The 25,055-nt window shown below is 36.1% G+C and overlaps 1 protein-coding gene across 7 annotated transcripts in view; it reads right to left on the bottom strand.

The window, feature by feature from the left end:
• Positions 1 to 25,055, bottom strand: part of LOC132110875 (E3 ubiquitin-protein ligase MARCHF8-like) — a 102,946-nt gene that overhangs the window by 25,222 nt on the left and 52,669 nt on the right. For 6 of the 7 annotated variants that reach the window (XM_059517915.1, XM_059517909.1, XM_059517912.1 and 3 more), the window contains exon 3: positions 5,343 to 5,393. In XM_059517915.1, the coding sequence (XP_059373898.1) occupies positions 5,343 to 5,393 (51 nt within the window). Of the gene's footprint in view, positions 1 to 5,342; positions 5,394 to 22,483; positions 22,830 to 25,055 lie in introns of those variants that run through there. The other variant, XM_059517913.1, reaches the window with a different exon arrangement.

Here is a 25,055-nt window from a genome sequence, read left to right as displayed (position 1 = left end):
AAATGAATCATGGGTTGACCCAGGCCACCTTGCCACAATATTTGTTAGGCACATTTGTGCATCACATATAATCTGCACATTTATTGAATGAAAATGTTTCCGATTCACATATGCAAATTCTTCAGATGGCGCCTTTATAGCAATATGTGTGCAGTCGATCGCTCCGATTACATTATGAAAACCGGCTATCGCTGCAAATTGCGCTTTAATGTTTGGCTGGTCACCTGCATCGTATGGGAACGTTATGTACCGGGTAGACAAGCGGATGATCCCGTCCCATACAGCTGGCATTGCACGGCTCAAACACGACTGGCTTATACCTGAGCGGTCTGCTAGTTCTGTTTGGAAAGAACCAGTTGCCAGGAAACCAAGTGTAGTAAGCACCTGTAAAGGAACGGGAAATGCGTGGCTCCTCACTGTCTCTCTTTCCAAATTTGGACCAAACTCAGCGCAGAGCTCCAAGAGTATAGCCCTTGGAAATCTGAAACGGCTGATAAGCCAGTCATCATCGTGGGCCAGAAAATCATTGTGGTCCCTAAAAACTCGTTCTCTCCGGATTCGTCCATTGAAAATGTCCTCTAATAAGGCCAACACTGCCATTGCTAGACGGGTTGTAGGCTATCAATTTGCACATGCTTTATATATGTTACTTAATTGCATAATTAATAGAATATTTTAATAAGACTCGTGTGACAATAATATGTCAAATAATTTATCAATTACAAATTATAAGCAATCTGACAGCTGGTGGTGCGATAGAACAATTCGTAGTGTAATGTTTGCCACTTCACTTTATTGCCTCTATGAGTCGCCAACGGACAAAAATCACGACAAATGTACGTACGCCAGGCATGAAGTTTACGTGGAGGAACGCACATTCTTACGTTAATTTCACTGATAGTACATCTGACCGTGAACGTGAAAGCTGGCGTACGCCGTGTTTTTGTGCGTACGCAGTGTTGATACATGAGGCCCCTGGACTTTATTTTGTGTTTTGATTTTTATTTGTGCGCGTCAGTCGTCCGTGAGGGGCTGATGCGCTGTTTTGTCTTTATTTTGATCATTAAAGTATCATTTGATTGTCCGCCGGTTCCCGCCTCCTTCTTCCCGAAGATTACTAAGGTTTTATCCTTACAGTTATGAGCCCAGGTAAACCGAAGGCTTGCAGTCATCGCCAATGACACCATTACGTCGAACGCAAAATAACCGGTGAACCGTTTTCTTCAACCGGTTTATTGAATCGAACTGTCAGAAAGAACTACTGGTGATCCGAAAACCGATGCAACCGGTTCTTGACTCGTGAACGAGTAATTATCTGGCTCGGCTCGGCGTCCATCTCTCTTTTCACAGCAGTTCAGTCAGTGTACTGTGAGTAAATGAATTACTCCGGGATATTGGTTTGTTTTAACTCAGAGGGAGTGTCAGCTACATTAAACAAGTTAACAGCTTAAGTCATTTGTGGATTAATGCCTATTGGGGACGCGAACCGTTTAAAACGATTCAGTTCGATTTGGTGAACTGTTTCAAAAAGATCCGGTTACATCGAATGATTCGTTCGCGAACCGGATATAACAAACTGCTTTGTTTTGAACTGTCTTACAACAGACACGGAAGAGAAGACAATGCTGAATAAAGTCGTAGTTTTTGCTATTTTTGGACCAAAATGTATTTTCGATGCTTCAAAAAATTCTAACTGACCCTCTGATGTACTTTGATGATGTTTTTCTTACCTTTCTGGACATGGAGAGTATACCGTTCACAAAGTTTCAATGGAGGGACTGAGAGCTCTCGGACTAAATCTAAAATACCTTAAACTGTGTTCCGAAGATAAACGGAGGTCTTACGGGTTTGGAACGACATGAGGGTGAGTTATTAATGACATAATTTTCATTTTTGGGTGAACTATCCCTTTAAGTGATAAAACTCCAGTGTGACGCAGTCAGTAAGAATGTGTTTCATAATGAGGTGGATTTTACTGGCATGTGATCGTTTGGACTGAGTCAAACAGCAATCAAAAGGAAAGTAGGAAGAAGTTGTATACAGAAACAGAATGAAAGGCAGAACTAAACACAAAAGCATTTAAACAGACTGTTCAACCTGAACCAATTTTCTGGAAGCATATTAACTCTGCAGCTAATTGTCTGTACATTATCATCTGCACAATTTGATGCATCTACAGAATGATTATGGAAATTAATGCAGATGCTGCCATATGAAAGGTCTGTCAATCACATGTGACATTTGACTTGATGATTCAGAGGGGATCAAAACAGATGTTGTCTGATGAACCAAAGACAGTCTACCCTCTTCAAGACCATAATGTTGATTTTACTCTTTAAGACCATACTTGAACGGAGTACACTTGATCTGCAAGTGACACAGTCCCCATCTACTATTGGACAGACAAAAGAAAGTCCCGCCCCAAACTCACACCATTGGTAGAGCCAATGTTGCATAGTTAGACATGGAATACACTGATTTTCATTATATGGACAAAAAAGAAGGAAATATTTTTCCTTGATTGTACTATTCCTTTAATGTTGCAGATATGAGCTCAACCAGGAGGTTTCTGGGTAATAACAACATTGACATGGATCAGTTGAGTGTGTTGTTTTGTTTGATTGCTTAATGTGAGGCTGAAATGACAGAGCTGACAGGAACACCCCATGGACCTCTATTAGGACCCTTTGGGTTTCTCAGCAGTCAAAACCTCGTCATGCAGCAGGAGTGCATGTCAGACACTGAAGTGATAACAACTGTAATGGGACCTCTCATGTTATTTGTCCTGTCTGAGACAAATGAGGTCTGGAATGTTGAGATGATTTTTTCCACTGGGGATGAACAACGATCATCCTGATGCTCTCTGGTGCATGTAAACAGTCAATTGAATGTGCTACAGTACATGAAGCTCTGAAAAAACAATCAAGACAAACTTTAGACTTCTAAAAGCACTAAAGCTCTAAATTATGAGGGGAAAAAAGTTATTTGTTTTTCTTAATTTTTAAATGATAAAACTTTTAAATTATAAAGGTTTTGTACAAAGTCCATCTAACCTTATGTACACTTCAAAAGGTGATCTAAGGTAAGCTACATTTGAACTCTGCCACTGTTTGCAGATGGCATTATGGAATCTACTGTACCATATATACAATTTGCAAAATTAGGACTCATACTGGACCACACATTCAAACCAAATGTGAAAACAGCCTTAAAGTGCTCAAGGCTTCAACATGAACCCGAAGTCTTCAATAGCTGAATGTCTTGAACTAAACCTGTGAAGTGTTTCTCAGAGCAGGTGACCTTGAGATCTATTAATTCATGTAAAGAGTTTATCTGTTAAGAGGCTCAATGTTACGCAGAAGTGCAGCAAATCTCCACTAAGAGGAAGGGATCCATGTTGTGAAGTGAAAGTGCCTGACAGACCTGATCCCAACATGAACTCACTGGCTAACATAGTGCTATCTGTCTTTAAATAGTCAAATCAATATGAATGTTGGGTAGGAGTTATTTGAATAGGGTGAAAACAAATATGTTTTCTTGGAATAAACCAATAGATAGTTGGAATCCAAGTCCAAAGTGGGTTTACTTTCATAAAAAAATAAATAAATCAACAAAAAGAAAGAGCATTTACATCAAGGCCAAGACATACATAAATATACATACGTGAATATACATACGAGCTATTGAAGCTCGATTACATTCATCAATGCATTTTAAAATGCATCTAAATGCAGTTCATTATGCAACGCAAATCACTAGCACTTCATACAGTAGAGATTATTTTAAAGCCTCACAGTACTGAACAAGAAATTTAAATAACAGTATTAGTTTAGCAAGTTCTTCAATTATGAAACAAATACAATTTCTGTAAAGCAAAAATACAACATTAGGGCCTTTCGCATCGCTTTAGATCCAGAACTTAATCTACAGACGATTTTGCACAAACTATTTCCCAGTACCTTTAAAGGGGTTGCATTCGCACCGACAGTGTGTACTAGTAAGTGACATAAGCCAGTTACAGCCACCTCGTTTGTGCGCAGTGTTCAACAATGGAAACAAAGAAGAACAATGTTAACAATAATTCCAAAAAGGGGGTAGTTCCTATTATTCTATTAATGAGACTTTAATTGCTTACATAGCCTAATAAGCGCTAAAGCTAAACTAGTGTTTCGATGCGGCAAATGGCTTATCATCTGAGAATATTAGTTGTTTTCAGATTTGAATTTTTTCATTTGACAGTAGACATTTCACTCTCTCTCTCTCTATATATATAGTTCATGTCTGTAAGGCAAGTATACGCAGAATTTCTCTGTCAAGTTCACAGAGGACGAGATGGCAGAAAGCACATCCTGTTACTTAAATATTTCAGATGATAAGCCATTTGAGGTCGATGAATGATAGGCAATCGTTTGGATGTACCGTATTGCCACAAAATACAGCCATTAACGATCTGTCCATCATGGACTGTTTGACCTCACTGCTTCCTGTGGATTTTTTTTTTCTGCGACTAAGCGACTAATAAAATTTTGGTCGACCAAGCCTCTTCTCATTGACTAAAGGTTAGTCGACTATTACATAATTTTCTATGTATTTATTTATTTTTTTGCTGATCCGAAAAATGATCTGATCCTTGACTCAAATCCGTAATTTGATCCGAACCGTGACTTTTGTGATCCGTTGCACCACTAAAGTGCAGATGCATCTAACCACCTAATGGCGCTTTAGCATACACATTTAAGGGTAAGCATCAGCCCATTTACTACAGAGGTTTGTTATGGCAACAGAATATTAATTGCAAGAACTCATTAAGTATACAGCGGATGAGCACTTGCGAGCATTCAGGTCTCATTTGCGTGAGAACATTCAATATGTTTCAAGCCAATGGCACATGGTGTTCATTAAATATCAGACAGATACATTTATATAAACAGATTATACAGAACAGACTATATGACTAAATCAACAAGTGTCCTTTAAACATGGAAATGAGAGTTCAAGATTGGATAATAAACAGACTAAGTACAAAGCTTCCTTGACCTGAAAAATAAATAACTAGTGTGAAAGAGTCTACATAAGCATAAAATGAGGCCTTGAGTTTATTTTTTTTATTGTCTGCTGAACTTTTTTCTTTCTTCTAGGTCAGACAAAATGTCCTTCCCATCTCCTTTGCATCAGGCAAATAAATATATTTCAGTCTAAAAAAAAAGCATTGCTTAGAAATCCTGATGGAATAAATTTAGGAGAGAATGAAAGTATTTGCAGACAGCAGGTGCAGACCCCCTAGAAAGCTAAGCCACTCTCTCACTCTCAGTAGAAGAGGAAAAGGAAAAGGATTTTCATACCTTTGAAATGTTGCTGGACCTGCTTGCAGAATGACCAAGCGGTTTCTCATTCTGCGGAAGAAAGAAAAGGGCAGAACAAGTTTGAGAACAGTGCTTAACCATCATTTCAACAGAGACTAAGAGAACAAGCACAAAGTCACATGGAACTGAATGCTTTTTAATAACTGTGTAAACTTCAGAATCTTTCAAAGGAAATACAGCTACACAGAAAGGAAATTACAATTTTTTTTGTCATTTAACCACTTTGTTAATTAACGGCCTTTATGCTCAATACTTCTTGGCTGCTTAATTCTACCCTTAAACATTGAAGAGGGATGTCTTTTTCCTACTGTGATATTATTTATACGTAGGTCAGTTATGACTGTACTGTAAGAGGGCTGCTATATTTCACAGCTGGTTCTACTCTGAGACACCGATTTATTTAACTCCAATATATATATATTTTTTTAAAGTAAAGTAATGTTAAGCATAGGTAGAGTAAAGCAAATTAAAATACTTGAAGAAGGGCAGTGAAAGGATTGTAATAGTGACCGACTGATTAAATGGTCGTTTAACAGAAGATGTAGGCCTAGTTCCCCTGGAAGAGATCCTCAACAGCCTTGTCAATGGATAGTTAGCAATTTTGGTTTTCAGATTGTGTTAATATGAAATAAAACACTGAATTAAATGTACAATGTTTGCTGTCAATGAACTGTATGAACTACTTATATCAGGAAACCCTTCTCTCTAGATATCAGCATTTGCAATTCAAAAATCATCAGTTGGGCTCTTGTATTTCCCTCGTACATTCCTTCTTCAGGTGGCTAAATTGTGGTTAGACTCGCGTAACAATGACTGAAAACCCCTTCTTCACGACACTTAACAATGGCTGTTCAAGTACAGATGGTCCTTGTTTTTCATCTTTGGTGTATTTACTCTTTTCTTGGTTTAAGACATCAGTTAATAGTTTATAATAAATAATAGATAAATAGATTAATAAATTAATAGATTGAAAGTTCAAAATTGTAAGACAGTTTAGAAAAAGAGGCTCACTGAAACAGAAAGACTGACTGAATACATGCAAACATAAAAATGAACTATGAATCAAACAAAAAACCTGAAATCTGGATATATATAAAATCAGGAATAAGAAGTCTTGATACTTTTATACTCTTAACATTTATCTTGTTTTATAGCAAATATCTATCTTTTATAACACAAACATTTTCTTTTTCTCTATGTATGGACATATATATATATATATATATATGAATATTAATATTCGGTTAAATTAACATTATTTGAAGTGGAAATATTTTGTAGCATTATAAAATGTCTTTACGGTCACTTTTTATCAAATTAATGCATCCTTGCTTCATGAAAGTTTACATTTCATAACAAAAAAACAATTCCAAAATTTGAAATGGTAGTGTATATATGCATTTTATTCTATATATAGTTATGATCATTTAAAAAAGCATGCCACAAAGTAAAAAAAGAGAAAAAAGAAGAAACAAATGATTACTTTCTCTTTCTTCATGAAAAAATTTAATTTCTTATTTCCGTTTCCTTTTTTATAATTTTTTTAGGCCAAATATGATTCTATTGTGTTCTTGAGAGGCTTCACGATAGTCTCCCTAACAAAATTTGCTTACAACCTTGCATCATTTATAATGCAAAAAAAAAAAACTTAAAAACATAAAACTTCAAAACCTTGAAACAATCAGCAGGATTACATGTAGAACAGAAGAAAACCAGCACACACTCATTTAGCATTTCCAGTCCTGCGTGAATTATGAGGCAGAAACAGTACTAATATCAGTGCTTGGAAGAGAATAGCTCTGCAACAAAGAGCCCTTTGGCACAATGTGCCATGATTAGTGAGTGGGTGAGTGTGTGAGAGCTCATTGTTTTTCCTCTGAACTGAACTGTAATGGTGAGGACCCAATATGTGTGAGAGCATGTGCAGCAACAGAAGGACATACTCTTTATCTTGAATCATTCCTGTGCTTTTTACTCATGTCTCTCGCCCTGCTCTGTTACCATGGAGATGGCAGCGAACGGGACCGAGTGCTGGTTCCTGTCTTTCTGTTATTAAAGGATTAGTTCACTTCCAGAATAAAAATGTCCCGATAATTTACTCACCCCAATGTCATCCAAGATGTTCATGACTTTCTTTCTTCAGTCGAAAGGAAAACATTCCAGGATTTTTCTCCATATAGTGGTTTTAAAGGAACCCAACGGGCTGAAGATCCAAATTGCAGTGTCAGTGCAGCTTTACTTTTTTTGAAAATTATTGATTGTTTGGCCAGATAAGACCCTTATTCATCAGCTAGGATCATCTAGAGCCCTTTGAAGCCTCAATGAAACTGCAATTTGGACCTTCATATATATATATATATATATATATGAACACTATATGGAGAATAATCATTTATTATTTAATAATCAATAATATTTTCTTTTCCACTAAAGAAAGACTAAACACTAAAGGAGTTTTTGGAGTAAATTATTTTCATGCAGTAAATTATCAGGATTTTTTTATTCTGGAAGTGAACTTATCATTTAAGCAGAATTTCATCCATGCTAAACATCTAGTCATCTTTACCATATTACTGCACACACTCAAGGTGATGGTCATTTTCAGTCAAGTAAAAAGTTAAAACGAGTCACTCTGTAGAGCACACATGATTAACTGTTCATTTAAAATTAAGCAACATCATAAATAACAAAAGATTTAGATACATCACCGTACTGGTGAACTATCCTAACTATGACAATTTAAGCAGTCTATTTATTTATTTCTTTATTAATCATTTTACACCAAACAATGTCAAAGGCTATATTCATGGCAAACTAAAATAAATAAATAAATAAATAAATAAAGGTTTAAAATAGTATTAATAACAATACTTCAATAAATTGTACACAATAATTTATAAAACAAAAACCAAAAAAATGTACAAAAAATCCCAACAACAATTACATCAATTTTTAAAACCCTTATTTGGTAAAATTTCTAATATTTTCTCAGGGAGAAACTTAAAAAAATCAAATAAAATCCATTAATGTGCAGTACTTTAAGTAAACGGTTTCCGTTTACATTCAAGGAAGACTTATGTAAGTGTTATGAGTAAGGTCAAAGTTCATCAACTTATCTCTCTTAATGCAGGCCACGTGGTTGTCTCTTATCGTTCACTGTGACACATCATGCTGTCAAACCTCACACTAGGTGACCTGGGGCCCGTTTCACAAAGGAGGTTAAGTGAAAACTCTGAGTATGTTTACCCTGAAATGAGGGAAACTCTAGGTTTTCTGTTTCAGAATGGGAGGTTTGTCAAACCTGAGAAAGCAGGGTAAGTCAAGAGTTTATTTCGGTCTCCTCCCCCTTTTTAAACACTTCATTAATGCATGCTGGAAAAATGCTCTTCTTACTAAGTGTTTTTGTTTTGTTTTGCCCAAGTACAAATATAAAAAAAAAATATATAAAAAAAGATTCTGTCTTGTTTCCTGGGGGGGGGAACAAAATGAACAAAATGTTCTAAAAGTGGAAGTAAAGTGCCTAACGAGTGTTTAATAATGATACAACTATTTATAATTGTAATAAATATAATCATTTTCAATTTTATTATTGCATCCTGTTAATGTATAACAATACTGAGGTGCAAATGTATCTGCCAGTATAAAGTATAACTAGCATCTAATTATTATTTACACTTAGCCTGTTGCAAAGAACTGCTACTTTTACATGGTAAATAGAATATATCACGATTTTCACTGTACATTTTTTCTGTAAATAGCATCTAGAGCTACTTGCACTTAGCCTACTGTAAATAGGATCTATCGCTAAGAAACTATGTTAATTCCACTTAGTGTAAATAGCCACTGCCGTATTTTTCTTACTCTATTGGCAGATCATTTGTAAAATAAGAAAAATACACTTAAAATATTATTATTAATATGATTATCTTATATATATTTTTTGCCCATGAGATACCATAAAATGATTAGCTATTAATTAATTAATCTAATGTTCTGCCAGTTTTCACCTGTGATATTATAACACTGATAAGAATTACATTTGTATCGAGTCTGAAGTATGCAGATGGATTTTTGGCGGGAGCTGTTGCCATGGTGAATCATAATATCGGTGCTCCATTGATAATGGCTTTTTATAGTAGTGGTGCATGCGCTTAACTCAGAGTCAGTCAATTTAGAGTTGATTAAACCAACTCATTTCAGCTGTTCTGTAACCGAAAACTCAGAGTTTCCCATCTCAGGGTAAGTCAACTCAGAGTTCAAGTTTAAACTCAGAGTTGGTTGAACCTCCTTAGTGAAATGGGCCCCTGGTGTTGCCCACAGTACATCACTCTTAAAACACGCTCTGGAATATGACTGTTGTTCACATACATGCCAAGCATTTTAAAATTAAGACGGTTTAAAGGAAAAAGCGTTCATCAGAAATGATTACATTTAAAGTTTACATTTAAAAGTTTCATGCGTCATACACAAGAAAAACATTTGAAGAACATATAACCTCACGCTACACAATGCGGGAAATGACACAATGTGAGATTAATTTTAAAGGAAAGTTTGACGCCAGTGATGACAGATAATTTGAGAACTAATGATGTTTGATGTCACTGATGTCAAACCTAATGAGGTGCATCTAACGACACCATATTTGATTGAATTATTGATTTTTTTTTTTATTTTAAATAAGTCTCTTGCTCACCAAGGCAGCAGTTATTTGCTAACAGTTAAATTATGGTAAACAATTGTTTATTTTACTACATTTATAAATGTAATTTTTCCTGTGATTCCTCCAGTCTTCAGTGTCATATGATGGTCAACATCAAACTTTGCACTGTCCGTTCCTTATTATTCAACTAATTAGTGCTGTCCTGTTCTGTTTTTGTTGTTTCCACATGACCGAACATGGCAGCATGTGATTTAAAAAAAAAAAAAAAAAAAAACTTTTTGTTGATTTGGCAAAAAATGGTCAGCCTTAAGTGTATGTGGCTACTGTAAGTACTTCAGGTGAAATGAAGTGCTGATACATTGTTGTTATGAATCTACAGGCTTCATCAAGTATGTGGGCAGATCCAGAATAATGAGCCAGACTCCTAGGTTGCCATGAGTGCACAGATAATATAATGAGATGACAAATGCATGTCTGGTGCTTAAAGGGTTAGTTCACCCAAAAATCTAAATTATGTCATTAATGACTCACCCTTATGTCGTTCCAAACCCGTAAGAGAGAACTGAAGATGAACAACGAGCCGAGCCAGATAATGAACGAAAGATTGACTTGTTCACGAGTCAAGAACCGGTTGCATCGGTTTTCAGATCACCAGTAGTAATGGGAAGCTCGGTTCTTTTCGGCGAACCGGTTCTTTCGGACAGTTCAATTCAATAAACCGGTTGAAGAAAACGGTTCACCGGTTCCTTTGCGCTCGACGTAATGACGTCATTGGCGATGACTGCCCTTGATTCAAGCCTTCGGTTTACCTGGTCTCATAACATTGGCACAGAATCAGTTCAGAATCAATCACCAAAAGAACCAGTTCGGTTCAGACGCTATGTGTGTCGGTCTGCTTCACACTGAATCACACATGCAAAGTATCATCAGCTCCTCGGTTCTCGAATCGGACGCGTCCGACAGAAATGGTTCTTGACTCAAGAACGAGTCAATCTTTCGTTCGTTATCTGCCTCGGCTCGGTGTTCATCTTCAGTTCTCTCTTCACAGCAGTTCAGTCAGTGTACTGTTTGAGTAAATGAATTACTCCGGGATATTGGTTTGTTTGAACTCAGAGGAAGTGTCAGCCACATTAAAAAAGTTAACAGCTTAAGTCATTTGTGGATTAATGCATATTGGAGACGCGAACCGTTTAAAACCATTCAGTTCGATTTGGTGAACTGGTTCAAGAAGATCCGTTTACATCGAATTATTCGTTCGCGAACCGGATATCATACACTGCAGTGAACGCGCTCACAACAGACACGGAAGAGAAGACAATGCTGAATAAAGTTGTAGTTGTTGGTATTTTTGGACCAAAATTTATTTTCGATGCTTCAATAAAAATTCTGACCCTCTGATGTCACATAAACTACTTTGATGATGTTTTTCTTACCTTTCTGGACATGGACAGTATACCGTACACACAGTTTCAATGGAGGGACTGAGAGCTCTCGGACTAAATCTAAAATATCTTAAACTGTGTTCCGAAGATAAACGGAGGTCTTACGGGTTTGAATCATTAAGGACATAATTTTGATTTTTGGGTGAACTAACCCTTTAAATGTGATATGACAGGGACAATTAGAGGAGAAAACAGCATAGTGAAGTGTGAGGTACTGTATATACTAATCACTTATTGTGTTACAATAATGTGCCCCCTTTATCTCGATGAGGGCAAGAGAACATGGTAGCAGTCTTTGTGGCCTCTGTCTGCACCGAACAGGCATTAATAAATGACTCCTCTTTCAGGTCTCAGACTACACTGAATCAGTTCAGTTGGGAACCTTCCTTTTCCATTTAGTCTCACGCTTGTATCACATGAGCTATAGAAACCTGTCATTCACGCTATCTTACTCTGGCCAAAAATGTTGTCTTTTATCTGAGAATGCGGGATGTTTCTGCCTTTAGTACTTTAGTACTCTCTCTGCCATATTGGCCACTTCTCAAATTCTTGTTTAGCGAGACTTCTGACAAAGTCTAGTCCATTTTGCAGCTTAATCTTGCCATGAACTGTCCTCTTTAGACTGGAAGAGACAGACTCGACTGACCCACATGTAAAGCAATAAACCACAGTCAATTACATGAGAACTGAATATAGGTGTGGTCAATTATATACTGTATATATATATATATATATATATATATATACTGTATATATATATATATATATATATATATATATATATATATATATATATATATATATATATATATATATATATATATATATATTTGCTAATAAATCTTGCAAACTAAAAACTCTTGAAAACTTTGGCAAATCTAGAGAACAGTTCTGCTTGGTTCAGTGTAAGTATAGGAACGTGTAAACAAAATTGTTACAATATTTTTTCTTAAGACTGGTCAGAAATCTCGATATTAATGACAAATATTTTATTTTATGCACGGTTTTAATAGTTTATTTTGGTTTTAGTACAAACTATTGTAACATTTACCAATAATATGTTTTTGTCTGTTTGTTATACTGAAAAATGCATATCTGCCTTTATATGTTTTACCCTTTAACATGGAAGAGTAGACCATGCATGGTCAGGTGTAAAAAAATATATACATAAATAAATTCAGCGATGTGGCACTGTGATTTGCACAAAGTCACACTTTGTTGAGAGCATCCGGTATGTGGGCCGTATCTGAGGAGGGCTCGCTTGGAGGAGATTGAATTATACTACTGGGTGCGCAGAGGTGGTTATCAGAGCTGAGTGAGAGGAGACCTGTGACTGATGGTCATCTACACTGCCTCAGCTGGCTGCTCTCTTCCTCATCTCCCAGAGTCCCTATCTGCACATCTCACTGCAACAACGACCACAGTCAGGAGGAACAGACAGCACATGAGATCACTGCTACAACCTCACCATCACTGTCTTTGTGTTTTCATCTCTCTCACACATTTTCTCCCTCTTAATTTCCTGTCAGTTCATGTTTGGCCTTGATGACACATAACAATTCTCAGGACATGAACTCACTTCCCATAAGCAAACCATAAACAAAACAAGAAATGGCACTGTTCCTCAAAGCATTACAGTCAAAAGATGTGATCATTGTTTAGCTATGTAGTTTACGGAGCAAAAATAAACCGCATCTGTAGCAGCATCACACAGGGTTCCCACACCTTGATTAACTTCAAATTCAAGGACTTTCCAGAGAGGTTACATTGTACTATCTTGTAAGATACATTGTTACAGTTTTCAAGTGTCAAACACAACTATACAAAATAAGCTTTGTTTTTGCATTAATTTTTGGCCATATGACAGAGATCTGATATTCTATTTGTTCTATTTCTGTTTTGCATAAAACTGCGGGACGGGGGACTTGGGTGTGGTTGGTTGTTGGCTAAAGTAGTGCCCAAAGTAGTCCAAATGACCATATCCCAAATATCAAAACTATATGTCATTATGTCATTTCCATACCTAAAATACATAATTTTCAGTCACTGTTATGGATATTGATCATAAACACAGCTAAAAAGCTTCCTACCAGTGGCCCTCCTTCACAAAACTTAACATCTAGCACAGTTTTATCATAGGCAGAATGCAAAATGTTTCAATACAGGCATTTCAGTGAAATGTAATTAAGCAACATTTCAAACCTTTAACCCACGGGGAAAAAAAATCAACCCATTAACAGTTTAAAAGTAGCCATAGGAAAAGAAAATGCGGACTTGGCAACTCAAGTGGTTCACAAAAGAGTTCTTGTCTGTGCAAAACTTGGCATCACATTGCTTTTGGGTGTTTGCCAGAGAATTGAAATGAGGTTACTAGGGTGTTAGGAACGGTTGCTAGGATAGTGGTCACTTCAAAAAAGTAACAATAGACCTCTTCATAAAAATAAGCATACAAAATGTGCAGTTATGCGCCAAGAGAAATAAGTGCAAAATAATAATGAACTCAAATAAACCCTGGTTGATCTTGAAGACATCTTGCTGTACTCTGAAAATGCAACAGTTTGCAGAGCATAAGTGTTCATATTGTTGATGTGACTGATGTTTTGTGTCTGCCCCAGGCTAAAAGGGACATTGCTGTTAATGCATCCAAGGTCACGACTTGTTTGTTAAGAGCAAAACAGCTTGGAATTTACAGAAATGATCAGCGCTGAGATCATTGGCTCTTTTAACTGAGAGAGTTATATGAGTGTAAACAGAGAGAAAGAAGCAAATTAAAATGAAGAAAAACAAGCAGCAGAATTAAATCAGCAGAACAAACATCACGATCTGGAGGAAGGGTGAAATGTAGTTTGAATATCGGCTGATGAAATTGCACCTTTCACATTTAGTTATAGATATTTCCTTTCAGAAGACAATAATCAAGCGACCCACATGTCATATTTCACATCATTGCTTCCTGCAAGGCAGCAACATCCTCCAGCACAACAAAATTAAGCCATGCACAGTAAACAGACACAAGAGCGATAGATGCTCTGATCATGAAGGCAACCATCCAGAGTCCAGATAGAAGGACAGAGAGCAAAACAGCATTAAAGACCATGAAATAAATTAACACAATTTTCTTTCCTGTGCTGGCGTAAATCCCACTGAAACAGGAAGTTGAAATGGGACATTCATGTACATCACAGCAGGGCAACAACCACCATTCATACTATATTGCAATTACTTATGGCAAAAATGTCCTCCCAATACTTGATATCACTTCATTATGCACTGCTCTGCTCATAGTTAGGAAAGAAAGATATGTTCAAAAAAGGACGACCAATTACGTAAAAAGGCAGACTTAACATGAAAATGAAATACAGCAAAACATTTCAGTTTTCTTGGTGAAAAGTGCAAAGATGGACAATAGCTAAACATTCAACATTTGATGTTTTGATGTCAGAAATATTAAACAATCAGCACCAAAAAATAAATAAAATATAACTACTCAACTTTTTGTCTAATTTAGCAGTTTGGTATTGAAAATATAATATTTTCTGCTAATTATTTATGTGATTAATACAGGCTAATTAACTGAATGTGACAAGGCAAGAATCCCAGAGCTGTTTTAAGCATATTAAGCATGTGATTAAGAGTGAATGTGTTTCTTCTATCTTTATTATCTATAATATATTTAAATCTTTTAATTATGTATGATGAATACATAATAAAAGCCAATTGAAATAAAACTGTATACGCAGATCAAATGAGTCATGGACATTTTTGGTTAATTTTACTGGAAACATTTGAATGTGTACAGTATATCATATACAAGTTTATTTTGTCAAAATTTAGGAGAACACAGCATAAAAATTGCTTTAAAGCTAAACTGCACAAAATTCTTGTTTTCATGAGGCAGCTGGGACAGTCCAGTTTAGAGTCTCCAAATCCACAGGCCTTATCTGATAACCCTCAGCACAAACTAAAAGACCCTCAAGCCCCAAGTCACACTATTTGCATAAATCCTCTAGAAGCAACACTACAGAAAGCCTGCATCAAGGTTGTGTAGTGCACCGGATTTCATCATTTTAATTCAGAATACACAGTGCACATCGAAACTGTTTGTTTATCGAACAGATCAGAGCGATTGCACAAATAGCAGTAGTGAGAGTCAAACAAGCTTTAACTAGATATTTTCAAATCCTGTCATGTCACACGCAAGCGAAGTATGCTGGGATCATCCACTTCTGCAATGAATTTCATGCAGTACTTAACTTGACATCAACAAGTGATTAGCTTGGCGATTCAGCGGATCGCACCCCATTCAAACGTTTAATTTACACTAATCAAAAGCTTTGATCTCACACACGTTACACAGTATAATCTATGCTCTCTAAAATGACACACGTGTGAGCACAAATATGATTATTTTACAGCTTTAACTGTAAAAATAGTGAGTAATATAATTAGAAAAGTTCGAAACAGCCTGCTATGATTTTCATGGTGAGAGAAACTGGGAATGTAACCCTATCTTGCAGGAAGTGCGCCTAAGAGCATTTTCCTGTTTGAGCTCATGATTTTTACACAATGGTGGCTCGAAATCCAATATCAAAAAATCTGCACACAGGCAGACAGCGATTCATACTCTGGGTAATGAAAACAATTATGGGTCTTTTTCCAGTTGAGAGCTGCTGTTTACCCATCTGACCTGGCAAACAAACCCCAGCTCTCTGAGGCCCATGAACTGGAGATCACATGATCACATGTGAAACTGATAGTTAGAATCAGCCCAGCTGACCGAAGGCCGAGCACCGGAGCACTCCCTCAACTGAATCACAGGAAACTGTTCTTTCTCAACAACTGAAACGGGGAACAGGGTTGTAATTTAGGTTCACTCATTTGTTCCACTTAATCTTGTTCAACCACATGCTATACACACATATATTTTGTTTGTATGTATGTGTATATATATTTGAATCCTTAATACAGTTAAGTTCACATGCAGTGCGGTTATTTTCAGGACTCACAACTGCATCCTGAGCTAGATATCTGTCATGTTATAAAGTGCGAGAGAGACGCTCTGCTGCACAAACGCGTCAAACAAACCCCATGGTGTGTGTTTTCATGTGTGGTTTCAGTAAGTTACAGTGATGGAGAAAAGAGCTAGTTTAGATCTGCTCTCCACCCAAATATAAAAGCTGCTGTCAGTTATTGAAGATTTGATGGATGAACTTGTTGCTCAATAGTGTGTCAGAAAGTGATAAGACTTTCATTTTTATGTACGTCGCCATCTTTGAGATTACTTTGGTCACTGTCGGAAAGGAATATGGGCTTGACTCCCGTTGCATGTTCATACAGACAGTATCCGAGAAGCTACTATAAGCTGCTGTGTGAACGGGACATTTCGAGACTCACACCTGTTAGTAAATGAGGCGGTGTCAAACCCAAAAACTGACAGTGTGACCATAGCCTAATTTTTTTCCAAAATTATTTTTCTAATTACTTATTAAAAAAAAACTACATAATCACAATAATTAATACACAGTCTAATAAACACAAATACAAAAAAACCTGACAAATCAAACATTTTTCATGATTTTAATCATCAGCAATCAGAATTAAAAAAAAAAAATTACTGAAATTTGCCCATTACAAACTTCAGGTATCACAATGTTTGCTTTACTCTTAAAAATAAGAGTATGGTTGTTTTTTGGCATTGATGTTTCCAATAAGACCCTCCATGGAATATTTCAAATGCACAAAAAAATCTTTATAGTAGTAAAAGGTTCTTCGAATTTTTTAAATATTTTTCACACAAAAATCCATAAATGATATATCCAAGCATAACAGACCACAACTCCTCAAGTTTTTGCACAATCCGAATAAATTCACTTGCACATTAACTGACATCCTGTCATTATTCTAATCTCTGCTGAGGGTTATCAATTGTTTTATTGACACTACATTCCTATAGGAAACACTGTTTTAGTCATTCAGTTTCAGATTACTATCATTTTTTTTTTCTCTGATGCTGGATTCAAAGCCACTCCTAATTAACTCAGGCCAGTCACGACTAATTAGTTTGCTGACACTGGGACCTCTGTGTTCCCCCATGACCCTCCAGACTGTTCCCTCATGTATAAATGGAAATGAGAGGTCATTCATAGATGATAAACAATCCACTACAGCCTCTGAAACCCCATGAAGATGTAGTGCATAATTATATTCACCAGAATGACAATGGCAATGCACGATGCATAATCAGACATACAAGCAAACAAGCTACTGTGCAAATATTTATGATGATGATAATGATATGTGTGGTTTGTGTGCATAAATGCCATCACTGTGCATCTGCTGCATCTCAACTCCACTGAAAGAAACAGTTCACCCAAAAGTCAAATAGCTGTCATTATTTATTTACCCTTATGTTATTCTAAATCTGTAAGCTATACTCTTGATCACAAAGCAAGATTTGTTGAAGAATCTTAACTTTTATCAACACAATTTCCACATCTATCAAGCTCCAAACATGATAAAAACAACATAAAAATAAATAAATATACTGTAAACTGTGTGCTATTTTCCGAAATGTAAGCCTCATTCACTCATAATATCTCCCATTAGAATAATAATACACACTGATGACCACTATAAAAGCATGGGGTAAGTAATATACAGTACATTTATAAATGATTTATTATTATTAATATTAAAAATTTTATTATTATTAATATTTTTATTCATGATACATTTAAACGTTTTATTAATCAAAGAATCCTGAGAAAAAAATGCTTTCCACAAAAATATTAAGGAGAACACCTGTTTTCAACATTGACAAAAACTTGAACGATTTCTGAAGGATCATGTGATACTGAAGACTGAAAATTATGTTTGGCCATTACAGGAATAAATTACATTTGAAAAAATCTCATCGTCTCTAAACTGCTGAATAATAGTTTGTACACAAATCCACAATATTCCAAGTCATACAAGCAAAATATGAGCGGAATTTAAGCCATTATAAAACTCACCAGTCATTTAATGCTAAATGTACACATGAAAAAAAATCATATTTATACTGTATTTTTTATAAATGCTTGAATTATCATCAAATACAAAACCCTTTTGAACCCTGCAGAACGATGTTGATGTTTGAAGACACTGCAGGTCATCCCAAATTAACTAATTTTGCTAAGTGAAGTGATCCACAGATCGACCTGCTCAGTGTGTAGGAAGCAGTGAGCACGACATATACAGTTGCCCATGTGAATCGGACGGTAGACTGCTAATGAAGAGAAACAGCATGGCAGTAATGGGGATAATCTGTAACATACAGCAGAACCCTCAGGCCTTTCAGTCCCTCAAATGACTGAGTCATCCCTAATCAGACTTATCTGCCTGTCTGTCTCTCTGGTCTGGAGCAAAGACGACCGGAGCGTTTTGTCTGACACAGGCACACTTCATGTGTTCGCTTCTATCGCTGGGATGTTTTTGTACGAGCAACTGAAACGTCTAAGGTAGAGTAAATGGTGTAATGATGAACTTAATCTCATGATGTGGCAGTATATTAACAGACAGTATTTAAAGGCCCATTATTGAGATTTAATGACACATAATGGCTTTGAGAAACAGTATAATCACTGAACTAATGTGGCCGTCACTGCAAACAGACAAAGCAGTGGGACACAAATGGGTCGCAGGTCTGGTCTCATGTTCTGGTCGCAGACAGCATTGCTGAACTCAAATCATAGAATTGGCAAAATAAAATAAAAAAGAGGAAAATGTATTCCATATATGTTGTTGTTAATATCCAATCAAACACTAGTATTTTGTTGCAAATTCTGCTTTTTTATTTGATAGAAGCCAAATTAAGCAGATGTCATACAGATAGGCTGGGTGATATTCTTGAAAAACATACAAACGTAGAATAAAACTATGCAGGATAAAATAAGATATAACCCAGAAATTGGGTTTAACTAGCAACAGGGACAAACATGGTCTGTTTCGACCACAATGTGTTTTGTAAGGTTAGTTATTGACTGTCGAAAGCATGAAACTAGGGTGCACAATATTGGTTAAGTGGACAACATTCTATATATTTTTAAGCATATATTGGATATATGTTGTCTGATGTTGGACATTTGAATGTTTATGCTCATTTCACCCATTTTAGATTACCATTTGTCATCATCTAATGTTTACTTTATGATAATCTTTAAAACACTAATAATAATATAATAACACAATCAAATCTAATCTTTGGCAAATCTCCACTGAATATCCATTTTTCATACTGTACATTATAACATAATGCTGTGATGCCTAAATTCACTTTTAACATTTAAAACGACTGAATGTTTTATTTTTAATTCAAACGAAATGGTGTAGAATTGAAAATGTATCAGTTATTGGCCATTAGACGAAAACAAATATTGGCTTATCAATCAGAATAATATTGGTGCAATCCTACAAAACCATCAAAATTCAGGAGATGTCTAGAAAAATTGTCAAATTCAGCATATGACGTTAATATTTTAGCATACTGTTAGGTTCGTAGTAATATTAATACATTTTGATTCACAATTTAAGGACAATTTTGTATGATAAATTATTTTGGAACTGTATTTTGTCACCACTTATATAAAATATAAATTGCCCAATATGAAATATAGGTCAAATCATGATGCCTGGTTTGTTAACTTGTAAAAACAACAAAACTATACACCAATTCACATCAGGAACTACATTATTGGAGTATTTACTAGCACACTGTGAGTGAAAACTGATTCAAAGTAAACTTTTCACCAGTTTTTTTCAGTGTACATAATTGTTAGTTTGTTAGGATGTCTGCTGTGCGCCGTGATTTTGCCAAGTATGACATGTTTCTGGATCAACATCTTTTGATGATCCTGGATCAACATTGTCCAAAAATGTCCAATCCCTACCCCTAAGCCTAGTCCTACCCATAATTTATTCCTAAAATCAGTGGGAAATGATAACTGATTAACAAGGGTGTGGAAGCATCTAACCCTTATCGTAAGCCTAAAACAGATATTTCTTGAAAAATGATCCCTCAGTTCTGATTGGTTGATAGGAATGTTGTTCCAGGATCAACAAGGATGTTGATCCAGGAACATGTTGTAATTGGTGAAATCACGCTCACCGTGCTCTGTATTTGTGTGATGACCCCATCCGGACAGTCAGTATAAAATGGCATAAGCAAAAAAAATTCAACAGTAATCCCGTCTCGCTTCAAATATAAAAGCCCTCACCTGAGCACACATCTACTGCGAGAAACAGACAGACGAAAGGGGGGTCATTCAGGAAACACAACCAGTGAACAGAAAGCACATAAAAGCACAACAAATACCTGCATTGTTGGTTTAAGAAACCCTCTACACTGCGAGTAAATCACTCCCATATATGACTAAATCTTCACTCTGGGCGACTAAATGAGATCTAATATTAGCCAATGGCTAATAAATTCAGAGTTAGAGGCAAAGTATAAGTTTAATGTGACTCGGGACAACGGAGTCATCTCGGGGAGTGATTCGTTCAGTCGCGCATGCGCAACATCATACCGGTTCTGAAATTAGTTCACCTGTTTTGAGTCTTCTGTTTTTCGAGTCATTTGTTCATCACGGGACAACCCCATAAGCTTAATCTATGCAGTCTGAGCTGGAAAAAGACTTAACAATAAAAATAATCAACTATTTATTACCTTTGTTACCACATTCAGTGTTATGGAAAAGAACCATCATGACAGAAATTCACACATTTATAAGAAATATAAGAAATAAAAAGCTACAATTTGAGACCAGAAACGCATCACGTAACTGTAGGAGTAAATAATAATAATAATAATAACTATGCACCCATTTGGAAGGAAATTTATTTCTCTATCCAATGCTGTCACGTCATTTGACAAAAGAACAAACGACTCGAAAGGTGAATTAATCAATTCTCTTTCCGGCTCAGACTGCATAGGTTAAAGCTTATGGGGCTGTCACGTGATGAAGGAGCGACTCAAACCCGAAGACTTATCCGATAAGAGGTGAGGTGAGCTAATCATAGACTGAAGACCCAGGTAAATAATGAATTCATTTTTTCTGTATCTTATAACATTATAGTTCTGTACTGTTTGTAGTGTGATCAACGTTTGCGTAAGTAGTAGACATGTTAGGGAAGTAACACATATCATTTTAATTACATTTTGCTAAAATAAACTAAATGAACGAAATGACTCGAAAAAAGACTCTTTCATTTTGCTGAACGAGACTCAAACATCCGAGTCGGTAAAATTATCCGAACTTCCCATCACTACCCATCTAGTGTGAAGGCGCACGACTCTCCGTCACTTTGGTGGGAGCAGAGAGAGCGAGTGTCTTACATACATGCAGTATTGACGCTCTACATGTAAATAATATCCTTTGTTGTATTTTCCTGTCAAAATAAAGAGTTCAACTGGATTTTTTCAGCTTTTAAGAACTGCTGGGTTCTCCGGTAGTGGGCGGAACTAATGTGCAAACGGTAATCTCATTGGCTGGTGCTCACTTATTATCGTCCCTGTATTGATTTCAACAAATCAGTTTGAGAGAACCAACACAACCTTATTAATATTCATGCATCCAGCAGCTCATTAATCCTTAGTGCGTTTTATACTGTTCTTATTAGTAGAATTTGTAATATTATTTATTATCATCTTTTCAGTATAATTGTTAGTTTTTTCAAATTTTACAGAAACACTGAATGTCCAAAAAAGCACCACCACAAGTCCTAAATTCAGTTAAAGTGTCTATTGATTCATACATGGTTACCTGATTTTAATTCAAATTATTAAAGTTCTATCTTTAAATAATTCGTCATTATCATAATATTATATTATAATGCTGACTGATGTTAGGGTGTACTTTCAGAAATGTAAAAAGTCTGGAGAGTAAACTAAAGAATTTACTAGCTAATGGCGATTAAATTGCCAAGCTATCCGTAGAGAGTTGCAGAGGAAAGACAACACCAAAACATCACAACATTTGTACCTGAATCTTCATTTTCCAACAGGAATGCATTGGTGAATCCTTAAGGAGAAGGTTGTCCCCTCCTTTACAGACACACACACACACACAAACAAAGCCTTGCTGAAGAGGTTACATGTCCCTCGTGTAAATCCTGTTGGAGAGGTGAAGCTGATAAATACGGAAGTGGTGTGGTGCAAGATGCAACAGGCAGATCCAACCGTCCTACATCCACATTTCTTTTACAACAGACAGAGGCAGATCCACACAAGCTCACGGAGCAATGAGAGATACTAGCCAGGGCTTGCTCTCTCAGCCGGTAAGCCCAAAAAAAACCCAGCTACTTCCTCCAGCTGACTCCAATCAGCAGGAACAACCCAATGCCTCATGCATTATTTATAAGGGGGTGGAGCCGAGTGTGCTCTTTGGCCGTCTGTGTCTCACATCCCCACCCCCATCCTCCTAACCCACAGTCCCTCCCCCTCCGAAATGTCATGTGTCCCTGCGCTCAGTTAATGCACCCTGCCGTCCTTTCTCATCCTTCGGTGGATTGGCTGTAATGTATTTAAGACTGAATGCTCCCACAGAAAAGGTCACAATTATTTAAAGCAATTATTTAAATTTATCCAAAAACACTGATTAAAGAGGCTCGCTTACAACGAAGCACCAGAGAGCTAGACAGAGAAAAACAAAGCCAAAGACACACTGCAGAGAGGTTTGGGTCATAAGGGCGGCACATCAGGGAGTACAAATTGCAGAATCGAAAGTGTAGCTGAAATATTGCTGAAACCAAGGACATTTAGGATTTACATCACATTAAGGCATATTATTTAGCACTAAAACTAACTAAAAAATAATAATAATTTCAATAATAATTTTGTCTTGTGACCTTTACTTTAACATCTGTTACGCAGCTTGCTTTGGGTACTTAATAAAAAGACTAACACAGTCTTAACTCTTATATACAGTATATACAGATTCCAAAATGTGTTTGTAGAGCCGTGTACGACTTTTATGGTCTGAAAAATCTTGCAGAGGAGGAAATGTATGACTGAAATAAGGAAATAAGGAAATTGTGGTCACAGCTAATAATGACTAAGCACCTTTCAGTGAAGCAGTTATAAAGTACAATACAAAGAGCTGTAGATACTAAGAGAATTCCTGCTCAAAATCCCTAGGGAGACTGTAGGTGTGAAAGTGGGCATGAGAGAGCTGCAGCTCTTGCCTGGGTCTCGTGTGCACACCTGAGGTCTACTTTAAGAGCATGTCAAGCCCAAGAAAATGACTCATAACGCGTATCCGCGTTAATCGACTCCAGAGGGTTAAGCTGGATAATGAACTAAGTGTAGCCTGTACCTTTCACTTTCATTAGCCTGTCCTGCTAAATGGCCGACGCTCTTAAAAACCTCTGCTTGCTGCTATTTAAGTCCTTTACGGACTTTGCTCTGTCAACACAGTATAGATTACTCATTCAAGCACCTGAATGAAAAACAGCCAGTGTTTACTTTATGTACTGTGGGGTTGGTAAATACTTTTTCTAGTGCAGCTATTGAGATTTTTGCAGTGACTGAGAGAACAACATCCACTGTGAATGCAATGATATTTAATTGCAGTGAAATGTTTAATATAAATAATTACAGTCAGATGAGTCACAGTTCACTGGAAAATATTTCATCCTTTGTTGTTCTGGTTTCATGCAGAGCTGTCCAAATCTGAAAGTCATGTGACAACACATAATCAAAGAAATCAAACAATGTAAATGAGCTCCACTGTGACGACCTGTGCTAAGAATATACTAAAACAGTTTTATCATCACAATGACCACTGAAAGTATGAATACAATTTCAGGAAGATTATCTATGAGCAAAGTGGTGTGAAGTATTCCACGCATAAATCTCCCAAAACTGAAATATGAACAAAATCACAATGTGCCTTGATGTTGTTGGGTATTTTTTTTAATGACAAGTGTGGTTTCACAGAGAGCTGGTTCATCATTCATGTGATGCTAGGAGTGATATATTAACTTTACTGCTTGTCACAAGGAGGAAACGGCTAAATAATAAATTTTCACAGGAATGAAAACATTTTTTTTATTAATAAAAAGCAAAAGGCCATTTCAAAGCTGTTAGGAAACATTAAGGCAAGTACATTTTCTCAACTGGTGTGTTATTTTCTAAATAATATTAATATAAAAATATAATTTTCTAGTAAGTTTAAAAATAACAGTAGTTTTTGACCATCTGTATTGAGCATATTTAAGTAAATAACATTCGTGCTGTTTGCCGTTTCTTGGTTATTCAGAAATTATTAAAAACTGGTGTGGTGTATTTCCTTAATAATATAAATTTTATTATTTTATTAATTATTATACATTTATTTAATTATTTTGTCTACTGAGTTAAAAAAAAATAGGAAATAGTTTTTGAACATCAATTACATTTTTAATAAATATAAAAAATTAAAAAGGGGGTCAGCTAAAATATTTAAATTTCTTGAATTTGTGTAGAGTGGCAAGCTCTCTGTCCGCACACACATAATAGAGACGGTGCTAAAAGCACTGAGACAAATCATTCAGGAGACTGCCGAAAAATAAAGG

The sequence above is a fragment of the Carassius carassius genome, chromosome 30 (genome assembly GCF_963082965.1).
Source record: "Carassius carassius chromosome 30, fCarCar2.1, whole genome shotgun sequence".
NCBI lineage: Eukaryota > Metazoa > Chordata > Actinopteri > Cypriniformes > Cyprinidae > Carassius > Carassius carassius.
The sequence above is the reverse complement of the archived record's forward strand: the minus strand, read 5'-3'. Positions and strand labels throughout refer to the sequence as shown.